The sequence below is a fragment of the Alligator sinensis genome, unplaced genomic scaffold (genome assembly GCF_000455745.1).
Source record: "Alligator sinensis unplaced genomic scaffold, ASM45574v1 scaffold752_1, whole genome shotgun sequence".
Taxonomy (NCBI): domain Eukaryota; kingdom Metazoa; phylum Chordata; order Crocodylia; family Alligatoridae; genus Alligator; species Alligator sinensis.
The window spans coordinates 1,617,851-1,639,745 of record NW_005842000.1 but is presented as its reverse complement, the minus strand read 5'-3'; the positions used below and the strand labels follow the sequence as shown (position 1 = coordinate 1,639,745).

The 21,895-nt window shown below is 47.2% G+C and overlaps 1 protein-coding gene across 1 annotated transcript in view; it reads left to right on the top strand.

Annotated features, from left to right (window-relative positions):
* The window catches only part of MYT1 (myelin transcription factor 1), a 60,665-nt gene that overhangs the window by 473 nt on the left and 38,297 nt on the right, over positions 1-21,895 (top strand). Inside the window, exons 2-5 of the mRNA XM_014519001.2 lie at positions 11,200-11,348; positions 17,574-17,636; positions 18,436-18,683; positions 19,490-20,353. Of these exons, the coding sequence (XP_014374487.1) occupies positions 11,200-11,348; positions 17,574-17,636; positions 18,436-18,683; positions 19,490-20,353 (1,324 nt within the window). The remainder of the gene's footprint in view (positions 1-11,199; positions 11,349-17,573; positions 17,637-18,435; positions 18,684-19,489; positions 20,354-21,895) is intronic.

Below are 21,895 nucleotides of genomic sequence, written 5' to 3'. Positions count from 1 at the left end.
CGGAAGAAGCCCCCACTGCGCCAGGTGAAACATCAATGATTTGGAAGGAGATAAATGGGTCATTCATTCATGAACCAGGCCCTTAGAAGTCACAGAGAGAGGAAGGCAACTCAAATGCTCTCAACACAGCGGTTCATTTAGCAGAAACTGTTGCAGCTGTAACTCGCTGAAAGGGAGCTAGCCAACGCTGTCAAAACTCATGGCAGATTCACTGCCGGCAGATTAGGACGCTTTAATTAAACATAAACTGGGGTTGCTCACTATACAAATGACATTTCCTGCTTTATGTGGGCCCTATCAAGAAACCTCTTGGTGACAAGACATCGTCTTGTGACAGAATATCAGTCAACTGGAAGAGCTAAGAAATTATCATCCTGTAACTCCTGTTAACTTACTTCCCCTTGCAAATCAAACGTTAAGCCTCTATGCCAGGGGAAAAAATTGTCTTGCCTTGCTTAATAAATTGTCAGCTCTATGCAAGGTCACCAGGAAAGCTTACGCCTTGTTAGAAAGCAGAGTAAGCAGATGTTGCTATATTTAAAACAGGTTCATTAAGACGTTTTGTGTTGAACCTGCCAAATAAGCACTTAGTTTGGATTTGAAGAGACCATTGCATGTTAATAACAATGAATTTAAAAAGGCATTTGTTCCTGACACTGAGTGCTTATGTAGCACTGGCATTTCTAAGCATCTCAGCCCGCTCTTGTGGTGGTGTTGCAGTATCCCCATTTTACAGGTAAGGAGAGTAAGGCAGGGAGGCGGAGTAGTTTGCTCAAGACCCGGAGGGTCAGCTTTTAGGATGGGGATTAGGATTTGGGAGTTTGTTTCCTGAGGATTGACAAGTGGCTTGTGACCTGGGTAGATGCTGAAAGTAGCTTGCATTGTCAGGAGTTCACGCTGTAGGCAGGACGCGCTGCATTCATGCGCCCGTGCCCGTGCCTGCCTCTATGCACACAAGACCTGATGGAGCACGCGCCTACCGTGGATCCCATAGCATTGCTATGGACTGCTTCCCCTTTCAGGTCTTTGTCCTACATCCTGGGTTCTCCAGCTCCAGTCTGCAGGCCACATCTGGCCTGTGAAGCCATGTCATCCAGCCTCTGCGTCTCCCCACAGCTTTAAAAATGCAGCGGTAGGGAAGTGGTGGGAGCGGTGATTGCAGCTCCCCTGCTGCCAAGTATCCAGACCCAGGGCTGGATGATGTGGTCCGAACACAGAGCTGGGCCTGACATCCCTTCACTGGCTCACGTAGCCAGAAAGTTGAACACCCTTCTCCTACTTTATTAAATCCAAATGGGATGATATTTTGGGGAGCGGGCTTTCCAAACAGCTTTTCTCTCTCTGTTCAGGACCATTTTAAAATGTGTATCCCTGCATGGGAATGCACTGCCACATCCATTCGCTGCTCCTCCTGCATTTCCACAAGAGCGGCATAGGAGAGGATAGTTCTGAACCCGGATCAAGTGCGATGACCTGCTTTTTTTTGTGCTCCTGCGTGTGTAACTTTCTCTTTCCAGCCAGTTATGATTTATAATCTGCGGAGAGAGGCTGTGTGTGTGTGTACAAAGAAATAGAGGGGCAGGATAATATTTCTCTTTCCATGTTTGAAATGAGATCTCAGAAGAGTGATAGGTAGAGTTGCTTTTTAAACAGATCCAGCTGAGCCCATCAGTCTGGAAGCCTCTGTTTACAATTGCCTGGGCCAGAGCTGTGCAAGGGGAAATGAATCTCTCTCTCTCCCCTCTCGATGCTTGCGTGTGGCTGCCTGCTAGTTGAATAGACTATTGAATAGCAGGAAGCTTGTTCTGATGAAGGCTAGTTTTCTGTTACAGCAGGTAGGGCTTACACGAATAGATCCATCACAACCCTTACCCCTGGCATCATCCCCCAGCGCTGAAGCTGCTGGCAGCTCTGGGAGGCAGCACAGGAGACAGGCAGGCAGCATCACACTGACAGTTTCCTGAGATTGTGCTACTTGAAAATAATCTAATGAGAATGGCAGCTTCTTCCAGAGCTTGGAAACCACGGGGTTGAGGAACTGCAATTCTCCCACCTTTCAGGAGGAAAGCGCTGTTTGTACGTCCGAAGCAACTTCAGCTCCAAGGAGTGTTTGGATGGTACGTTCCCACCAGGAAAGTCTCCATAAACCTGGATGACTGCATCCAAAATGACCCTGAACGTCAGCACGGAGGATGCGACACGGTGTAGCATCCTTTCTGGTCTGGTTCGCTTGCACCGAGGATGCCTGTGCTATCGCTACCGAGCGGTCGCGCTCGGTAAATGTTGCGTCGGTGCCGGAAGTTTCAGCAAATGAAAAGTGACAGTACGGCTTCATTAGGATGTTTATTACACAGCTGTAATTTTTAATTTGAGGGTTGGTGGGAGCTGCGAGCTCGCACGTAACCCATGTCAAGGAAGAAGCCTCCCAAGACTCGAAGGCAGAGAAAGCCACACGGAGTGTCCTTTCTGCGAAGCAGCGAGGGAGCACAAAAAAAAAGCAACCGCTAGTTTATTCAGCTGCAAATAGGACTCACAATGGGTGGAAATGTCAAGAGGATTTAAATCAAGCAGCAGGGAGGACCCTAAAGGAGGTGCAGGGAGGGTGGGGGGAACCCAAGCGTGGTTACAACATAACAGCTTCGAGCTATAGGACGGATGTGCTGGCTTCAAGATACATTTTGCCTTTGTAAAAGGAGAGGGGTTTCTAAGCCCGGGGCAAACTCCCTCCGTCTCCCTCGCCCCCACCACTTCTTTATTTCCTTTTAATTAGCAGCTACAGAGGGGCCAGTGTACCAAAGTCACTGTCATTTTATGGAGTCCTTGAAGGAGAAATATATTGGGGAGGAAAGCAGAAGTCCCTGTAGCTCGGTTCCGCGCTTCCCCGTGTGTTTGGTTGGTAGAAAATGAATGGGCTGGATGATGATGTCGCTCGGGTCAGATGCTGAGGTCACGTGGACCAGCTGCCAATCAGATCTGGCTCTCCTGCAATTAGAGGATTAAAAATCCCATGTGAGGTCTGTCCCAGCGGCATGGAGAGCATGGCTACGGTGCACCAGCCTTTATGGCCAACAACACGCAAGGGAAGGCATCTCCGTTGGCCATCTGGGACTTCCCAATCCCAACTGGCCAGCTCCTCTGTTCCAGGGGGGCACAGTCCAGGGTTGGGCTGGACCTCAAGCCTTTTAAGCTGCAGCAAGCTACTCTAACCATTTGCCACTACTTCTCCCAGTAAAAGAGCAAGCAAATGGTGGAAGGAGCGGTCAGCATGGGGCTCACTCTGGCTGTTCCTGGGTGTATTGTCACCCTCTGGATGGACACTGAATTTCCCAATGGTCACAAAGCCACTTGGGCAGCTCCCTGGAGCCCCAGCTTTGCTCTTTTAGCAATAGAGGGGGACCAAGCAGTGCCTCGGGAAGCCAAGGGCTTGATGATGCATCACATGCTGAAAGACTCCCTTCTCCCAGTGGAGTTTCATTGAAAACGTTGGACCGTGAGCTAAGCAGGATCAGGAATGGCTTGCAAAGGTCAAGGTGTCAACCCTAGTCAGAGCCTTGTCTGGGACTCAACAGGAGAGGTGGAGCCCGATGAGGCACAACTACTCCAAAACCTCCTTTTTCTTGGTGGGGGCATAGGGAAAGCTGCATCCCTTACTGAAGGGAGACTGTTCAGACGGTCAGAGGAGGGTGGCAGGGAGAGGCTGAGTCCTTGGGAAACTCCCACACCCTCCCCAGCCCCTGGCTTATGGAGGTGTAGGTGGAAGTAAAACCTGTCTGTGTGTCTCATGTCAGCATCATGCAGGAAAGCGTCCTGCTTTCTGGCCATGTTTGAGTCGTTTGGTCAACCCGAGCTGAACACCCCGTTGGTTGGTGTGGTTCAGGCAGGCACACAAGGGAGTTATATGGCCAACATCATATGTGGATCAACTGGGAATGGGGTAAAGGCACAGATCCAGAGCAGGGCTCAAAATCCTGTGTCTGGAGCTATAGCAAGAGGCCTCAACACCTCTGCCTCCACCCCCTGGCAGGCACAAGCCCTACCTCGTTCCTACAGTCTTTGGTTGGCAGGATCTGCAAAAGCCCCTTTTGGGCACTGGAAAGGGAAAGCAACAATATTAATTAGTAGTAATATCATCATTATTTTGTCATTATCATCATTATTATTATTATGAACAACAACAACAAGGTCAAGGTCTGCATTTTGGCTAGGAAAAAAAAAACGAAGTTTCTCCTTAGCTGTTGCTGCCAGGGGGCAAATTTAGGTCCATTTGTGTGTGTGTGTGTGTAAAGATGGACATAGTCCCTGCCTATTTGTCTGCTAAGATGAAAGTAGGATGGAATTGGTAGACACCTACCAATGTACATTAGCAGTGCTTTTTTCTTATTCTTTCAACGTAAAATAAATATTCCATCCGCCATCCCCCGCCCCCCCGCCTTTGTCCAAATGAATGCTTTCTAAGTATGTTTATTTCTTCTGAGCTCCGCAGTGCTCTTGAATATACATAACGTATTAACGCTGACCTTGGGGAATTTCAGCGTGGCCCTTAATGATATATTTGCATAGAGCTGTCAAAATGACAACACGGGCTCCACCCCGTGAGTGGCTGAGTGGTGTACAAAGCCAGTCGCACTTGGGTATTGTAAAGAACCAGAAATGGAGCGTCGGGCTGAATGAGTTGTGATGGTTTTGCACTGGTGCCCAACGTAAAGTTGTTTGCACTGGGGACAAAAAAAAAAGTATTTAAAACACGGCCATGATTACTGTAATTAAACTTCGGATCTATGCTGTATCGTCCTGAATATGCGTCAGTATAGTCTTAGTATTCAGATGTAGTGCTGGAGTTGGTATACCATCAATGTTTGATTGATACCTTACTTGAGGAAATGGGGGTAGAGGTTGTAGCCGTGTTGGTCTAAGGACATAGGCAAAGAAGGTCTTTTGGGTAAATCTGATCTCTTTTATTAGACCGGGGTGGGCAATTATTTCGGGCAGAGGGCTGCTTACTGAGTCATTGAGGGCTGCACGACAGGCAGCCGGGGCAGATAAATATTAAATTTCTAAATTTTTTAGGGGCCCCACGGGCCAGATAGAACGGCCTGCCGGGCTGCATCTGGCCCCCGGGCCACGTTTTGCCCACCCCATAGTAGACCAACTCAAATAGTTGGAAAAATTTTTCTTAGCAAGCTTCCAGATATAAATACCCTTTGGCAGGCTGAGGAACACACCAACTGCAAATACTTCCTTAGCCTGATGGGAGGGTATTTATACCCAAAAACTTGCTAAGAAGAATTTTTCCAACTATTTGAGCTGGTCTAATAAAAGATGTCAGATTTACCCAAAGACCCTTGTCTTACCTGAGTAAAAACTTCCTTAGTTTATTGCCGAGAAAAAACCTCAAGTTTCAGCCCTATACATTGTGAGATTGTTAAAGTTATTTCTGCGGTAGTGATAAAGGACCCCAAATGAAACGAGGTATTATACATACATATGGCACAGGCACATCGTAAATCTACTAACGGCTTTGCTACTGCCAGTGACCCTATGTGGGAGATGCTCTGATACTGCGGTGAGGGGTGGCAGTACAAAACTCGCAGAGAGTTATATATATATATATCGTCATTGTAGTATTATTAATACACTTGAGATAATAGAGTCTAAGTTGAGTGATCATCTACTGGTTTGCAGTGAGGAGTAGAAGAGACAAAATCCTAATACCATCTGGGTGGCTTTTCAATTTGGTCATTAGGAGTGAGGGGAGAGAACAAATGGACATATTCCATTAGTCTCCAAGACTGCAAACGCACCCAGCGTGACCTGCAATTTCATATTAAAATGATGTGTCTAGTTGGCTTCTCACTGATAAGGCAGAAACTAAAGGGTACTGGTCTCATGTTACGCTTATGCACATGAGCCTGATAACTACAAAGACTTCCGAGTAGCCGGCGTAGGTGCTGCCTGTTTATGTGAGTCTCCTGGGAAAGGGTTCACTGGCTTGGAAGAGACCTTTCCTTGGGCCTTTGCACCTTTGGGCACAGGATGGAGGACATGACAAATACATCTTCATGATAAAAAGTTCAACAGAGTGCCAAGCTCATGCTTAGAAACCAGATAGGGAAAAGATGTGTGTCGGGGGTGGTGGGTAGAGGTTTTTGGGGTGAAAACTGATTCAAAGAAAATGCTTGCGTAAACCTAGGGTGCAAAGCAGTGTCACTCCAGAAATGCACTTGTCTCCTGCAAATGATTCGATTAGAAAGCTAAGAACTGAGATGGCTTGAGTTCAGAAATCATCTCTGCCATCTCACACCCCAGCTCCTTCCTCCCTCTCCCCATCCCACAGGAAATCTTATTAAAATGAACAAAGCCCCTGTGTATCACAGTGTAAGGAGATCCTTGGTGCTGTAGCCATGTCACATCCTCACCTAATTGAGAGACGGGGGTCTTTTCCATGGGGCCGTGAAAACCTTGAGGCTAGCCCATGTTGCCCTGCCCCACTTTGATACATGACGCCTAACACCTCATGCCTGGCTGAGGTTAAAAATCCTTCCATCTCTTCCACTTGTGCCCCTGGCATGATCTGTCTACCATCTACTTCCTTGTTCTTTGTAACATCTGCCAAAATGGCACTGAGGTACCAGGGAGCGTGGGCCATTAATGGACAGAAAAGCAGGGTGGTTAGGTTATGGCCCCTTTGAAAATTCAAGCGGGACAAGGGTGCCCCTAGAAATCTTGCTCACATGCCAAGCTCAGTCCTTCAGGGTCCTTTTCATCCCATTTCAGTGATGGACATGTTATTCTGCAATGATGGATGCTGCTTGGTATATGTAGCACATAGGTGGACCCTTTTGGCAAAAGATGGCTAATCCATGGAGCCTTGTGACTATGGCTCTATCTCCTTTTTTTTTCTTGTGGCATTTGCTGGCTCTGTTCTCCCACAGCCTCATGGTAGGGCACGGGGTGGGGGTCCCAGGCTGCGGGGACAGCACTGGACCATCCCATTTGCCAGCCGGGGACCGGGCTTAATTTGTTCAAAAACCAAGTGCATACAAACACTAATGCGATGCTCCAAAGCTTAATTTGTTCAAAAACCTAGTGCGTGCAAACACGAATGCGACTCTCCACAATAAACAGGTTTAAATTTTACAAACCTATTTAATTTAATGAAGAGTAAGGCCTGTGGTGTGTACAGGTGCCCTGTGGCAGCTTTTTCAGCTTCCATGTAGATTCAGACTGGTTCGGGGGTGATATGGATACCCATTCATCACTAGTTCTAGGAAAGCAGACACGCATTGCTCATAGACCTGTATTGCAGGGTAACAACATCTGGGCACTGGAAGTCCTACACTGTCCTGGCTATTACTAAGCTCTCTAGGCACTTCCTGCCTTCTCTAAGATATCAGGCTTCAGGAGACTGGATTTTCACTGCTTTGCTTGTCCTTCCCTGCAAGCTGGAGCTTTCCATGCTGAGAGGAAGTAGTGCTTCCTGATGACCATTTCTGAGTCCGATAAATTGCAAATGGAAAGGTGCTTTGGAAAATGAATGCCACAGCTGTTCTCTCCGTCAGTAGGAGTGAACAGTTTGCAAGCAGTGCCCATTAGGCTTCCTGCAACCCTCTCTATTCTCTGCTCTTTGAATAATTTATCTGCAGGAAATCCAAATTGCCAAGGCACCAGCAGAATGCTTGCCAATTTCCCTGGGAAAACTGACAAAAAAAAAAAACCCCCAGAAAAAGGAGGGGGGAAAAAAAGCTCTAGATTTTCATTTCAGCTGAACACAGCCTCCTAGCAATCAAACATATTAGTTCTATTGTGCAGCGTGCATTGGAAGGCATTAGCTAGCTAGCTCAGAGCACAGCACATTTGAAAGGCTCATAAATGTAATGAAGTCCTTTTTGACACCTGCTCCTCTCCACACTTTAAATGTGAGCCATTGGTCCATGGGGAACCAGAGCTTTAAAAATAGAAATTATAGTAATTGTCTTCTGTGTTATTGGGAAGATCGTAATAAATGTGGAGCGTAACACTATGGCACCATAAGACTATTGCTGACAGGATGCATAAATTACTCGGGGTTTTGATTTTTTTCCAACCCCCCGTAACAAAAAACCCCGTAAATCATTATATGTTAGTGCTGTGTTTCCAAGGGCTGGGAAGGGGAGAGCCACTCGGGGAAATTTCATCGTGCTGATTTGAGGCATTCTCTTTATAGGTAGCACTCCAGCTTTGTCATCTGTCTGTTTTTAGTGGGTGGGGGGAAGTAAAACCCTTACTATGAAAAATAGCAGTGCAAATCCAGTTTCATGCCTTATGAATTCTTATGGAAAAGAACTCCCCTTCCCTCCCCCACATCCCCCTGCCCTTTAAAAAAAAAATAGAGGTGTGCTTTAGGATACAAGCAGAATTCAAGTAGACATTTAGAGCCGTGCATTTAAATACAGCCTCTCCTGCTCCTCATTGAAGAACAGATCACATGGTTGTAAGCTGGCACTGGCACTGGGCTGTATTCCAGCGAGGAGCCAGCATGCTTTGTTTTCATTATACACTCTGCTAGCAGAGCAACAGAGAAGGGAAGCAGCACCGTGCGGATTGTGATGGTGCGTTCCCCAGCTGCACTCCCCAGTCCTGTTCCCTTTTTAACATTTTAGGGAACTAATGCTGGGGCTCCTTGTGCCCCTCCCATGTTAGTTTTTTTTTTTGTTTTGTTCTGTTTTGATCCCCCTCGGTTTCTTATGTTGAAGACGCTCATCATGCAACGTGCCAGCGGGACTTGGTTGGGAATGCTTAGTCAGGGACATTTTGTGCTGAAAAGGATTTGCCCTTATTGTGACAGATCTGGTTGGGATTGGGTTTTTTTCCCTCTCCGAAGCAGACACGTAAGCACTAGCAGCCTTAGGGGAGGGCAAACCAGGCAACCGTCCAGGGCCCCACACTTTAGGGGGCCCCAAAATTTTGCTATAATTTTTTGGCAGGGTGAAGTTTTTGCAAGGAAGTGGCTGTATTTGCATTTTAACACTTGACTATTTATCTAATTGCCCCCCAAAGTATTACAAAGACCCATGATACAACTGTGGTAGGTTAATATTTACTGGAGTACATACCTCTAAGGGCCCCCAAATGACCTTCTTGCCTAGGGCCCCAATGACCCTAAGGCCACCACTGATGTAAGCTAATCATGGGGGTGCAATAGTCCCCTAGTGAAACCCTCCCTAAGAAAATGAATTGTTTTCTCCCTTACCTAGTGTTTTCCATCCTGCTTCCACCCACCACTTCAGTGAGGAAAAAATGTAATGGGGTAGGGAGAGTAGGGAGACATGTATTTCTGATCTTGTTGAGATGTACTGCCATATGGAGTCAGGTGTATGCTCAGCCTTTCGGTACTCATACCCCAGCTCCGGTGCGCAGCCAAGCGGGACGTGTTGCCACAGAAAGACCCTTTCCCACTCATCTCCCCTAAATGCATATTGCACTGCACCCTGAAACATGCACGGTGTTCCCCACCCAGAGCTAGGTGCCTTTTGGTCTTTTCATAATCGGGTTGTTGTGATGCTTAGTTACTGGCAGTAGCAGCCTTACGGGAGGGAAAAACAAGCAGCTGCCCAGGGCCCCACACTTTAGGGTGCCCCAAAATTTTGCAACAATTTTTTTTTGCGGGGAGGGTAAACGTTTTGCAAGGAAGCAGCTCTATTTGCATTTTAACACTCGACTATTTATCTAAGTCCCCCGAAGAATATTAAAACGATCCACGATACAAGTGGTGGGTTATAGGTCATCAAAATTAAGCCTCTAAGGGGCCCCGGATGACTCTTGCCCAGGGCCCCAACAACCCTAAGACCGCCACTGTTATTGGTGAGCACCTTGGAGTACCACATCGCCTTTATTCATTGTGTTTATTCCCTGCTGGGCAGAATATAACATCTGCAGTCTAACAGTTATTAAAATGCACCTTCCCATGTGTTAAACTTGGGCGGGGGGAAGCTGATGTAAAGAGCGCCACGTAGAAAGTTACCTGTCTGGTGCGCAAAGCCGGCTTTATGGCATGCGCAGATTTATGAACAATAAAACATACCCTATATTTACATGCTAATGGAGAGCACTCTGCCTATGCAAAGGCCCCGAACCTCAAAGGCATTTAGATCCCTACCTCCCCCTGCTCGGGCCTAATTCTGTTCATATATGCAGATGCTGCTTTTATTGTCTACAACTTTCATAACAGATGGAATCCATTAAATGCTACACAGAGCAATCTCCAGAGATTCTGGTTTTAGACAAATCAGCTCTCTGTCCTATTATCTTGCAGCGTGCTTGACCGCTGCCTGCACTCTGCCTGCAGTAACCAGCTTGATTGCCTGCTTCTCTTGCGAGCACCCTTTTTTGTGCTTCCTCCCACGGCGCCCCTTGTGCGCTAGGAAAAGCTTCCAGTCCAAATAGCGCCGGTTCTTCTCCCCCCTGCCAATCCTGGTTTGGAAGGCACGTTGGAGCAGCAGGAGGCTGCTGGCAGCTGGGCTGGTGGGGTGTTGGTGAAGCCATGTAGCTTTCCCGAGCCTAGCCATGCACTGGGCTAGGACTCGGGAGACTTGGCTTGTGTTCTTGGCTTCACCACTGACCTTCACCAAGTCCTTGGTCTTGTCTGTGCCTCTGTAATACCCTGTGTGATGCATTGGATGAAAGTGCTCTGTAGATGAGCGCGGTGTTGTTACACCTGCTCACCGGCACTAAAACATCCCGTTGTTTTTACTCCTCGCTCACCTTCCCCATTCACGTTTTAGTCTGACCCACCGCTTGTGTCTTGTCTTTGAGGAGGGAAGAAGTTGGTGCAGCACCAAAGTGTTTGACAAAAGAGCTCAGCCACATTGTCAATCCTCCGGAGGAAGTTTTGGCCTCATTGAAACCAATAGGAATTTTAGGACTGATGTCAAGAAGGCCTGAATGTCGACCTTTCCATCTCTAAAGCATGAGAAAGGCTATGTTCTCATTAAGCCTTCATGTCATAAAAAGGAAGCTCTGAAAAGCCATCCCATGAAAATCAACCTGGTGTGGCCTGATTTTAAAACAATACCGCAATGTGGATCATTCTTAAAAAGAAACCGTGGTAGCCTTCCTGGCTCCCTAAACCCAGGTTGCTTAAGTTGAGCAACTTGTTTTTTTTCCCAGCGCCCCGTTTTCCTGGAGACTTCTTAATGCCGATCTTTTGTTGTTTGCTTCCAGATGAGTTTAGAAAATGACGATAAGAGAGCGCGCACACGGTCGAAATCTATCCGAGGTGAGCAGCTTGTCATTCGTCTTCAGGCCCAGCATCTCATTCTTCCAAGCCACGACCACGGCTCCCCTTCTCCTGCCGCCGCCCGTTCCTGGCCGCGAGATCAGTGCACAGCTACAAAAAGATCAGCCCCAACCACAAACGCTTGCAGCCCCACATCGTATTTTATTCCCACCCCCGCCCAACACAGAAAACCCCCCTTGCATGCTTCATTTTATAGGCATCAGAAAAGTGATAGCCTCAGATCAGCTCCAAAGGCTTTCATCATGTATGCTCTGCTAGAGGCTTTGAAGTTGTACATCTGAGAATGCCTGGCAGAGTGAGTGCCTGCTGCAGAAGCAAACAGGCCTGTCTCTCAGCAGGGACGGGAGGACAAATGACTAGTTAATTCAAAGCTTGATTGCTATTTATTTTCCATCTTTAAAAAAAACAACAACTTATATTTCATCCTCTAGCTGCCTCTTCTCTGTACAAGAAAGGGGCTGTAATACACAGCGCATGGTGTTAGCCCATATACCATCGCTACCTTGAATAGCGATTACAGATCATGGGTTGTGGGTTTTTTTTTCTTTCCCCCCCCCTCCACCCTATTTTCTTTCTCCCTCGTTGGTGTCTGTGGATCTGATGCATTTTAAAGGTCATTGAAAGGGAGGAATTAATAGGACTAGCTGAAGTGTAGTGCGATGTGAGCAGGTATTATGCAACTTCATCCACGCAGCTGTGCCACCGGGCTTCACTTTGTCCTGACCTCTACCACGCTCCTTGTCCTTGTACTCATTTACATCTCTTACAAAAAAAATACAGCTACAGTCAACTAATGCCGAATGATGCCAGAAGATGTGGGTGGTGAGGATTTTTTTTCCCCTTTTAAAATTTTTTTTTGCATTTTGTTTTGTTTTTGTCGTCTCTATAATGCCCCTCAGGACTATAATCAGACCAGCCTGATTCTACTTATTTTCTCACTTGCAAGCTGCCTTAACGGCATTTAAATCCAGGTCTCCTGATGTGAAAAGGTAATTTATTGAATACACCACGCTCCTCACGATTGCCTCCAGTTTGTTGAAGTTGTGAGTCATTCCATTGAGATCTGGTTCCCCAGAAACCCAATTAGCTCAAACAAATTGAGCAAACATGCGATGCCTTTTAGCCTGTGCAAACTTAGCATGTGCATTTCCCCCCCACCCCAATTGTTTAGATTCCTGGCTGGACACCAGTTTCCAGTTAAGAAACTAAAAATACTGTTCCATGTTATTACTATAGAATCACATTATTCAGATAGGAAAAATCATCCTGGAAAGCTGCAGAGCATCAACATCACAATTCAATTAGCCCACGAACTATTGTGCAGCTGAACACAGAGCATAGCTCCCTCGTGAGTACCGTCTGCTTAGAGGGGAGAAAAATAAGGGTATTTATGTTTGCACTAGGAGGGGGAAAACAGCGATTGGAGCAAAAGGGACTCCACGAGGAAACTGGAAGAATGCAAATTAGCCCATTTAAGCATAGGCAAGTTGCCCAAAATGAAGAAAACTCCATCATTGCTTTCCATACACGCAAACCTCAATCGTTGCTTTCCATACATGCATATTCAGGATCCAACTCTTGCGTCTGGATCCTGAACATGCATGTATGGAAAGCAATATAGCTCCACTGGTTTTTATATTGCTTAGCTGCATACATGCTTAGCTTGGACACGTTCGAAGTCGGGCACAGGCACGAGCATTTGCAGGCTCGGGGCAGCAGAGAGGGCGTGCTTGCCTATTTGCTGTAGATTTGCCTGTGTTACAGTCTGGGACAATGGGTGACTTGGCTTTGGAGTGGCTGGGGGATGTCGTATTGACTGCCTCGTGTTTTATTTCCCTTCCCGGCTCCTGCCTCGGCGCTCAGTGCCCACGGAACTCATCGGACAGGAGGTGAGGTAAGAAACGTTTCGTCTCAACCCCGTCACCTGGCGGCGGAGGACAGGGGAGGTGGCTCTTCCTAGAGGGAAGCACAAGTAATGGGAAGCCCTATGTTGGGGCAAACATATTATCAGGCTGGATTCTAAACCTGGCCTCTAGGCCCCTTTTCTGTCCATCGTGGACACAGGGAAAGGGAAGGAAACTGTACGGGACAGTAGCTGCGTTGCAGTCCCCTCCGGAGAGCTGTCACGCTCTCCTGCAGCCCCTGAAATCCCAACCAGCAGCACACGGCCTGCTTCCTCTCAGCTGCCCAGAATCGAGGGGGCCGAGCCCTCCAAAAGAAGGCTGCCCAAAGTGGTGTTGCCCATAAAAGCAGCATTGTCCATCATGTGTGCTCTTCCCCTGCTCCATTTGCTTCCCCTGCCTTGCCACTTCCCTCCTCCCTCCCTGTCCCTGTTCCTGGAGTTTGGCATAGAAATGAAGGGCTGGAAGGGGCTTTGCAAGATCAAGTCCAAGCTCCCCTGCACTGGGCAGAGACACTGCTGGGATCAAAGTGTCTGTCCAGTCTCCTTCTTGAAGACCTCCAGGGTTGGGCACTGCACCACCCCCTTGGGAAGTCCAGTCCAGATTCTGGTCTCCCTTACCATAAAGCAGCTCTTCCTTGCATCCCACCTGAAACCATCCTCTAACAGTTTATTGTCCTTCCTTGGGGTGCCTTGGTGAACATTTTTTCCTCCTACCTCCCAATATCCCCCCCTTGACATACTTCTAGACAGCCATCAAGTTCCCCCTCTGTCTTCTCCTCCCCAGGCTGAACAGTCCCAGATCCCTTAGCCTTTCATCATCAGGTTTGTCCTCCAGGCCCTTCATCATTCCTGCAGCCCTTACAGGGACGGCTTTAATGTGAGGTATCCCCCTTAGGTACAGGGTACAATTCTTGCAGATACAGTCCATGCCCTGCTCTTCGGCCTCTTAGACCTGGACTCCAAAGAGCCTCAGGACCTCCTGTGATCGCTCCCGTAAGGGGACTGGCCTGCTCCTTGCAGCCGCAGAAGGAACTGGGGCAAAGCTTCTCATTATCCACAACAGGCTCCTGGATTGCTAAGCTTTCTTTTCAACCCTACACACAGGGGCTTGTGCAAAAGGTAGGCTGCTTCAGCCTGGGTGTGTGCTAATGGCAGGGGCTGCATTTCCTCACGGTCTCTGCTGGAAAGCTTGCTGTGTCAAAGAGTAATTGGACCTGAACTCTGCCAATCCCATGGCGCCTCTGCCCCTCCGCTCTCCTATTACTCTTGAGAGAGCGGAGCAGAGAGCACTGGGCATTCCCTTTCTCCAACTTTTATTGCAGAACACTTGAGCGGAGGTGGTAATTGAAGCAGGTGACATATTTAAGGGGCAGCACAGAGTGCTCCACAAAAGCCATCTCTGCAGCTGTCACCTAATTGCCTGATTAACTGGACGATTAATCGACTAATTGGAAGCGGGGCACCGTCTGCATGACAATCAGAAGCCTTTTAGACAAGTATCGGAGCAGCGGAGAGAAAATGTGGCCATGAATATTGCATTAATAAACCATGAAAGCCGTCCATATATGCAGCCCCTGCCAAAATATTAGGCGCAACCATCCTGGAAAGTTTTGCAAACAGAAGTTTGAAGCTGAGATGCAATGAATAGATATTTTAGAAAGTGCTGGGGACTCCTCTGGACCCAGGACACTATTTAATCTCTCTTCGGCTATACGCCAACCAGGGAAGTATCCAGGATCCGTCCTTCCTTTAGACCCCCACCTTCTACCTTCTCCGCACCCTCTTTTTTAAACCACAGGTTGCAATTTTCCCCATTAAAAAGGGAATTGATTCAGCAAAGCTTAGAAATGGCTGTAACATCTTCATCAGAGCAGCTCTTGTTTTGTACTGAATAAGCCTTTTCTTTTCAGGCAAGTCACTACCAGCGTAAACACTGTTCTGCATCTCTGTGTGCAGTCACTTAAAGTGCGTCTGGGACTGCTCGGTACAGAGCAATCTCAGTCATGACTGAGAGCAATTAAAATTAAATAGACTTTAAGATCATCAGAAAAGGGAGAAGCGGGGGGAGATGCTCTTCCAATTATGTACGTTAGCGGGAAGAGATCTTTTTTATGTATGATCTTCAAGCCTCTCACTCAGATGCAGGCCCATTCATTCAGAGGAGGAATGCCTGGATAGGTGTGGTTTTGCCTGGAGAGCATGCACGTCACAAGAGCGAGGAAACTAAAGGGCATCCTCCCACTCGATCGCAGGAAGAAGTGGGTCTCCGTTTTGAAGCAGATCGTGAGCAGCAGGTTACGGCACGTGGTAATGCTGGGGGTTTAGCACCACAAGGCCGGCAGGAGAGACTGGTCCAAAGCCTCACAAGGGTTATTTAAGGCAGGAGGGGGTGAGTCTCTGGTTGCAACTTTTTTTTGCAGTCCCCTATACCAGTGGGGCAGTGTTGCACTCCCCCTGCACAAATATTTTAAAACCATATGGGGTTTCTAGTGAGGTCCAGCATGTCATGGGGTGCCTTAGACATGCATTAAAGGGATGGGACTAGAAGGGACCAGATAGACCAGAGAAGTCATCCAGCAGTCACAGCCTCTCAGCCTTCATTTTGCCAGACCTTTTATCTCCTCCCATGAGACAGGCTCTCTATTCCCTTGGGCACGCCGGTTACCCTTCTCAGCATCTGTTCTGGTTTGCATCTTTCTTGACCAGGTGCCTCGTGTGGTACGTAGCATCGTAGAGGAGGTATCACAAGCGTCTAAGAGTACGTCCCTGTCTTTAATGGAAGTACCCCATTTGATGTGTCCTAAGCCCGCGTTTGCTGTTTTCATGGCCATGTCAGATCAGCGTCTCAGTCATCCTATGATAGACTAGTACACTCGGGTCCTTTTCCTCCTCAGCCATTTGCAACGAATGAGCCCCTTTCTAACAGCAGAAAATCGTATTGGTCTCTAGGAACACGGCCTTGCGCTTTGTGCTATTGAATTTCATCCCGTTTCTATTACTCCGGTCCTCAAGGTCACCCTGCTCTTCCTGTCCCTCCTCCAAACTGACGATTGCTCTCATCAGCACACTCCTGACTTCTCGTGCCAAAGGTCACTGGGGAAAATTATTAAATAATATCATTCCCGAGACCGATTCTTTGAATTCACTAGCGACCTCCCTCTAACTCGTACTTCTCTCCTAACTTGGGGGTCTTCAAGAGGAGGCTGGACAGATATTTGGTTGGGGTGATATGACCCCGGCACCCGTTCCTGCCCGGGGCAGGGGGTTGGACCTGATGATCTGTTTAGGTCCCTTCCGACCTTAAGCTCTATAATACTATGATTTTCCTTCCAGCATTTGCCCACCTTATGTTTTTGGTAGCAAATCCTGCCTTCTCCATCTGAGCTGACGGTCTTCCACCTGGCACCAGATCAAACTCTTTACTGAAGTTCAGACCCATTGCATCTACTCCATTTTCTTGATCTAGAAAATACACGACCAAAGGAAGAGCCTGATATTTTACCTCCCTACAAGCAGACCTTCAATTTGATTCCTGTGCTGATCCATTGCAACAATGGGTTTTTTAATAGTTCTCCATGATGTAGCTCCTTCTCTCCCACCTAAACCTTGGAAGGCTAGGTAGAGAGCTACGGCAACCAGGGTCCTTTGCTGAGCCTGCATGTACAGGTGTTTATCCTGGGGACTGGCCTAATTATTTGTATTTCTGTGAATTTTACCCTTACACAAGGGAACATCACACCCCAGGAATGAAGTGCTGTGATGCTACAAGGTCATTAAAAGGCTTGAGTGGTACTCAGGGATGTTAAGAGAAGCCCAAAGCTAACACAACTACCTATTCTTCTGACTAGCAGCCAGTGCAGGGAGCTAGTGAACCCCTCCAACCTGCTCTAGCAGCATCCAACACAGGGTTTCCCAGGTCCGTGTCAGCCTGGATTTGTCAATAGAGCAGCCATTCATGGCAGCAAGAAACAGCATTTGTCTAACAAACCAGACAGTGAAAGAAAAAGCCACGTTTATATATATATATATATTTTTGCACTAGAAGGAAGAACTACTGAAGATTGGCAGTGGGAGGCAGAGTACAGTAGTTGTCTGGTTTTAAAAAAAGCTTGCTCTTACACATGCAAATCTTTAATTAAACATACTCATAAAACTATAATGAACCGTTCATTTAATTAAATGGGGTGAGTCATTTCATTAATTTTTAGCAAACTGCGAAGCCACCCTCCTGCCCTCCATGGTTGGAATTCAAAGGGAGGGGATGTACTATTTAAAGGAAATTATCTTCCCTTGTGCAGCGTTTGTTCCTTCTACGCAGATTCTTTTTAACTCTCCACCGTTTTACGCGCTTTTAATTAAAATTTGCTCTTGACGGTTGGTTGTTTCCCTCTCAAGCTGCCCAACCCCAGGCTGCAATGGCTCAGGACATATCCGGGGAAAGTATGCAAGGCACAGAAGGTAAGGTTTGTTCGGGAAGATTTCCAGCCTATGGACCCCAAATGCTAGCCATAGGAAGCTGTGCGTGACAACACAGGCCGACTGGATCCTGCTCCCTGTTGTAGTCAAGGAGAGGAGCAGAGCTTGGCCCTCACAAATCAGTCTCAAAAAAGCTTTGCCATCAGCCCAAGCCATGCAGAAAGGAAGAGACTGGGTTGCTTTATGGGAGCTTATTAATTCCTACACATACTTCATGCATGTGTACACGGGTGGGGGCATGAATAACAGTGTGTCAGCTTGGAGTCCATTCCCGTTTTAATAACTTTCCTCTGTGTATTGTACTGGAGAAATCTGGATGTAAGGTGCCTGTGGGTTATATATGCTGCAATGCCTGACCCTAAAGACCAGGTATAGATTTATAATGGGAAGCCATGAATGGTCTTAACTTGTAACAGTGTCCAGGGTAGGAGAAAGCAGGACTTGCATGAATTGCGAGGGCAGGTACAAGCAGCCATTGGGCTAAATGGCTTCATCTGGCCCGGTGAGCTTCCATTGACAGCGGAGCAAAAGCTGGTCAAGGTGGTAAGAGATGCTAAGGGAGTTGCTTCAGGGGAGAAGGATTACAGTGCAGAGATTGTAGGTCAGGTCTTCAGCTCAGTGCATGGAGCTAGGATGGGGGAAAGCACCCTTTCGTGTGCATTGCCTACATTTTGCATGATTTCTTGCCTTGCTTTGCTGATTAAAATGCCTGCATCTGAGAGCTTTGAGATCTGTTTCTCATGTTGCCACAGATATTCTTGTCTCTTTGCCCTTCCCGTAGTTTACAAAGCTGCCCTCTAGCAAAGAAGAGGAAACTTCAGGATGCCGAGGCCGAGCACTTGGTGTCCAAGAGGAAATCTCATCCCCTCAAACTGGCCCTCGACGAAGGCTACAATGTCGACAGCGATGGGAGCGAGGAGACGGAGGTGAAGGAAGAGTCTGGCACCGATGAATCAGAGGGGACTTTGGAGGAGGAAGAGGCAGAGACAACCGAACAGGAGGAGACCCATAGCCCTGAGCCAGCAGAAGGTGCTTTGTCATTATTGATTGCAGAGCTGTATTTTAACTGATGGATAAAGGGCAACCAGTGTTAATAATCAAGAGTTATAGCTGCTCTAAATTATGTACAGGATGGGTTCTGCAATTATGAGATTCAGCGGAAGAACAACAGGAAAGCGGGGTTTCATCTGAGAAGGGCGGTTCGCAGATTGTCTCCAGCATCTTCCAAAATGAGAGTGCTTTCATTAGTGGCACGTCACGGGGAGTGACCACGGAAAGCATAGCCAAGCATCTCCGTGCATAGCTCGGTTGGCAGCATGAGGGGAAGGCAGCCGAAAATTTTGGAGTGCTCCTTTGGAGTGCTTCATTGGCACAGGATTAGGCCCTTACACCCATATTCACTCATCTTCGGGCAGGAGCATGCACACAACCCAGGGCAGAACATCGGCTCTGGGATCCTAGCCTCTTTGCTCCCTGTGAATTGAGTTATGTATCTTGGGATCCTCTTTATGGAGAGAGTTCACACGAGGATCCCATGCGGGACTCTCTAGCACACAGCCATCCCTGCAGGCAACGTGCAAAATATGTGTAGCCGATGACTTTGGATGGTGCGGTGGGAGAAATAAGTATTGGATGGTGATGTTCATCTCATTGGTGGGAATACATTTAAAATAGAAATCCTACCCCCCCCCTTTTTTTTCTTTTTTTTACCTGCAGTTACCAAATGCATTAAATCACACTGTGCCAGGGGTGGAACAGCAAGAGTCTGGCTTCAATGAAGCTTACAGAAGACAGAGCTGTTTATATAATGTCCATCCTTTTTTTTTATCTTCCAGCAAAAAGCCCAGCAAAATCATCTCACTATGGACAAAATGCAGCTCCCAGTACATCTGGCCCCAGCAAGGCCAACTACAGCAGCTATCAAGAAATAATTGCCAACTCTCTCCTAAACCTAGGCCAAATAGCAGAAGAAACCCTTGCAATAGAAGGACAGCTGCCTGAACGGGACCTGCAGGTCTCCAAGCCTCCTGGGAATGTAGTTCACCTGGTCCGCGAAGGAGCAGGAGAGGAGGTGATGGAAGAGGAGTGTGACAAGGACATTATCATCCAGACGGAGGATGCGGAGGAGGTCATCGAGGTCACCAGCGAACGCAGCAGTGAGTTGTGCTCCGAGCATCGGGACGACGGCAACTGTGAGGAGTCCTGCCCGTTGCAAAAGGCCATGCAAGCAGAAGCAGAAGAGGATGACGATGAAGAGGAGGACGATGACGACGATGAGGAGGAAGAGGATGAGGATGAGGAGGATGAGGACGAGGAAGAGGAAGAGGAGGAGGAGATGGCGCCTGAAGTGATCTGCGAAGAAATGCCTCACACTTCTCAGGACTCCCAGAAAACCCACTGTGAAGGGCGGCTGAGCCCGAAGCCTGAGTACTCGGTCATCGTGGAGGTCAGGTCAGACGATGACAAAGACGACGATGCGCGCTCCCAGAAATCAGCGGTGACCGACGAGTCCGAAATGTATGACATGATGACCAGAGGGAACCTGGGGCTGCTGGAACAGGCCATCGCACTGAAGGCCGAGCAGGTGAAGATCGTGAGGGAGCCCAGCCGCTTGCCAGGAGAGCACGTGAAGCACTTCCAGGTGGATGAGAAACAAAGCAAATCTATGGATGCCATCCGAAAAAACTACTATGGCAAAGGTGGGGCATGTGAACGGCCTTCCATGCATCTCTCCCAGAAAGGACCTTTTCTGTGAAAGAGCTTCAGCTTTGAAACTGCTGAGTGTCCCAAGAAAATTGGATCCTGGGATTTTTCAGAGCCCAAAGAGGGGTTTTAGCCATACTGTTCTTATTAAGGTTGTGTTATATATGCATTTATCCATATATATATATATCATATATATTATCCATATATATATATATATATATGGATAAATTTATATATCATATGTGTATGTATTGCATTTATCTATCTATCTATCAAATTTATCCATATATATAATATGGATAGATATTTTGTATAGATAGATAGATAGATGCAATACACACACATATATAATACAAACAGGGCACCTCTACATGTTCATTAATGCACTTTTGCTACTGTACCTTAAGTTTAGTACCTCTAATATGAGGTACTACATAAAGGTGAATTAGGCTACCCTAATGTGCAGTAGCAAAAATGAATGCCTTTTTAGTGATGCTTAATACACAGTAGATTCATTCTACTATGTATTAGTGGGTTAGCACTGTCTTTGACGTGATGCTTTAATGCACAGTAGAATAGGCTACTGCACATTAAAGCTCATGTGTAAAACGCACCCACACACACATATCACAAGCTTAATAAGAATGGTGTGCCTAAATCCTCTCTGTCTAGAAATAGAGAGAGAGAGAGAGAGAGAGAGAGAGATTAATTAGTCTACAAGGTTCAAATCTACCCTGCCTTCTGCTTATTTATCTCAGCCAGAAATGTTGTGGCTGACCCTCTTAGTCAGCTTAAAACATCTCAGCCCATGTCTGAAGGAAGGGGAAGTATCCCATTGCATTGTTACCAAGAGCCAAGCTATACTAGGAAAGCTATTCTAGTAATCCTGAGTCAGGTATAACTATATCAGTACCAGATCACATCCCTGCTTGTGTCAACCCTACGGTGGATGCAACTATAATGGCATCTTGTACTGGTATCATTGGGTGCATCTACATGTTCAATTGGTGTGCTTTAGCTAATGCACATTAAATCTAGTGCCCCCGGGTGCCTATACACGAGCTCAGAGGCTGCTCCAATGCACTGGGATTACTGTGCTCCAGCAGCTTCCTGGGTCTCATCTATTAGTGTCCTCATGCTTTAAAATGGTGGTGGGGGCACTTGAACTAAAGCTCGTCAAATGAGCATTAATGAGTTCAAGTGCCCCCACTGCCATTTTTAAGTGTGGTTACGCTGATACATGAGATGCGACAGCATTTTAATTAGAGCAGCTCCCAGAGCTGCTTTAATTGAAGCACTGCCCCTCACCCCCAGAGCATGTGTAAAAGTGCCCTTCATTGTGAGGTACTGGAAAAATGTGCGTTAGCTTATATTAATGTGCATTAGCTAAAAAGCACTTTTTAGATGCTTTAATGCGCATTAAAATAGGGTAATGTGCATTAAAGCATACGTGTAGACTTGTCCATTATATCAGTGTTTCATATTGTAATAGCTTACCAGAGCAAGCTCTACCAGACTGGCCATTTTTTCTACTG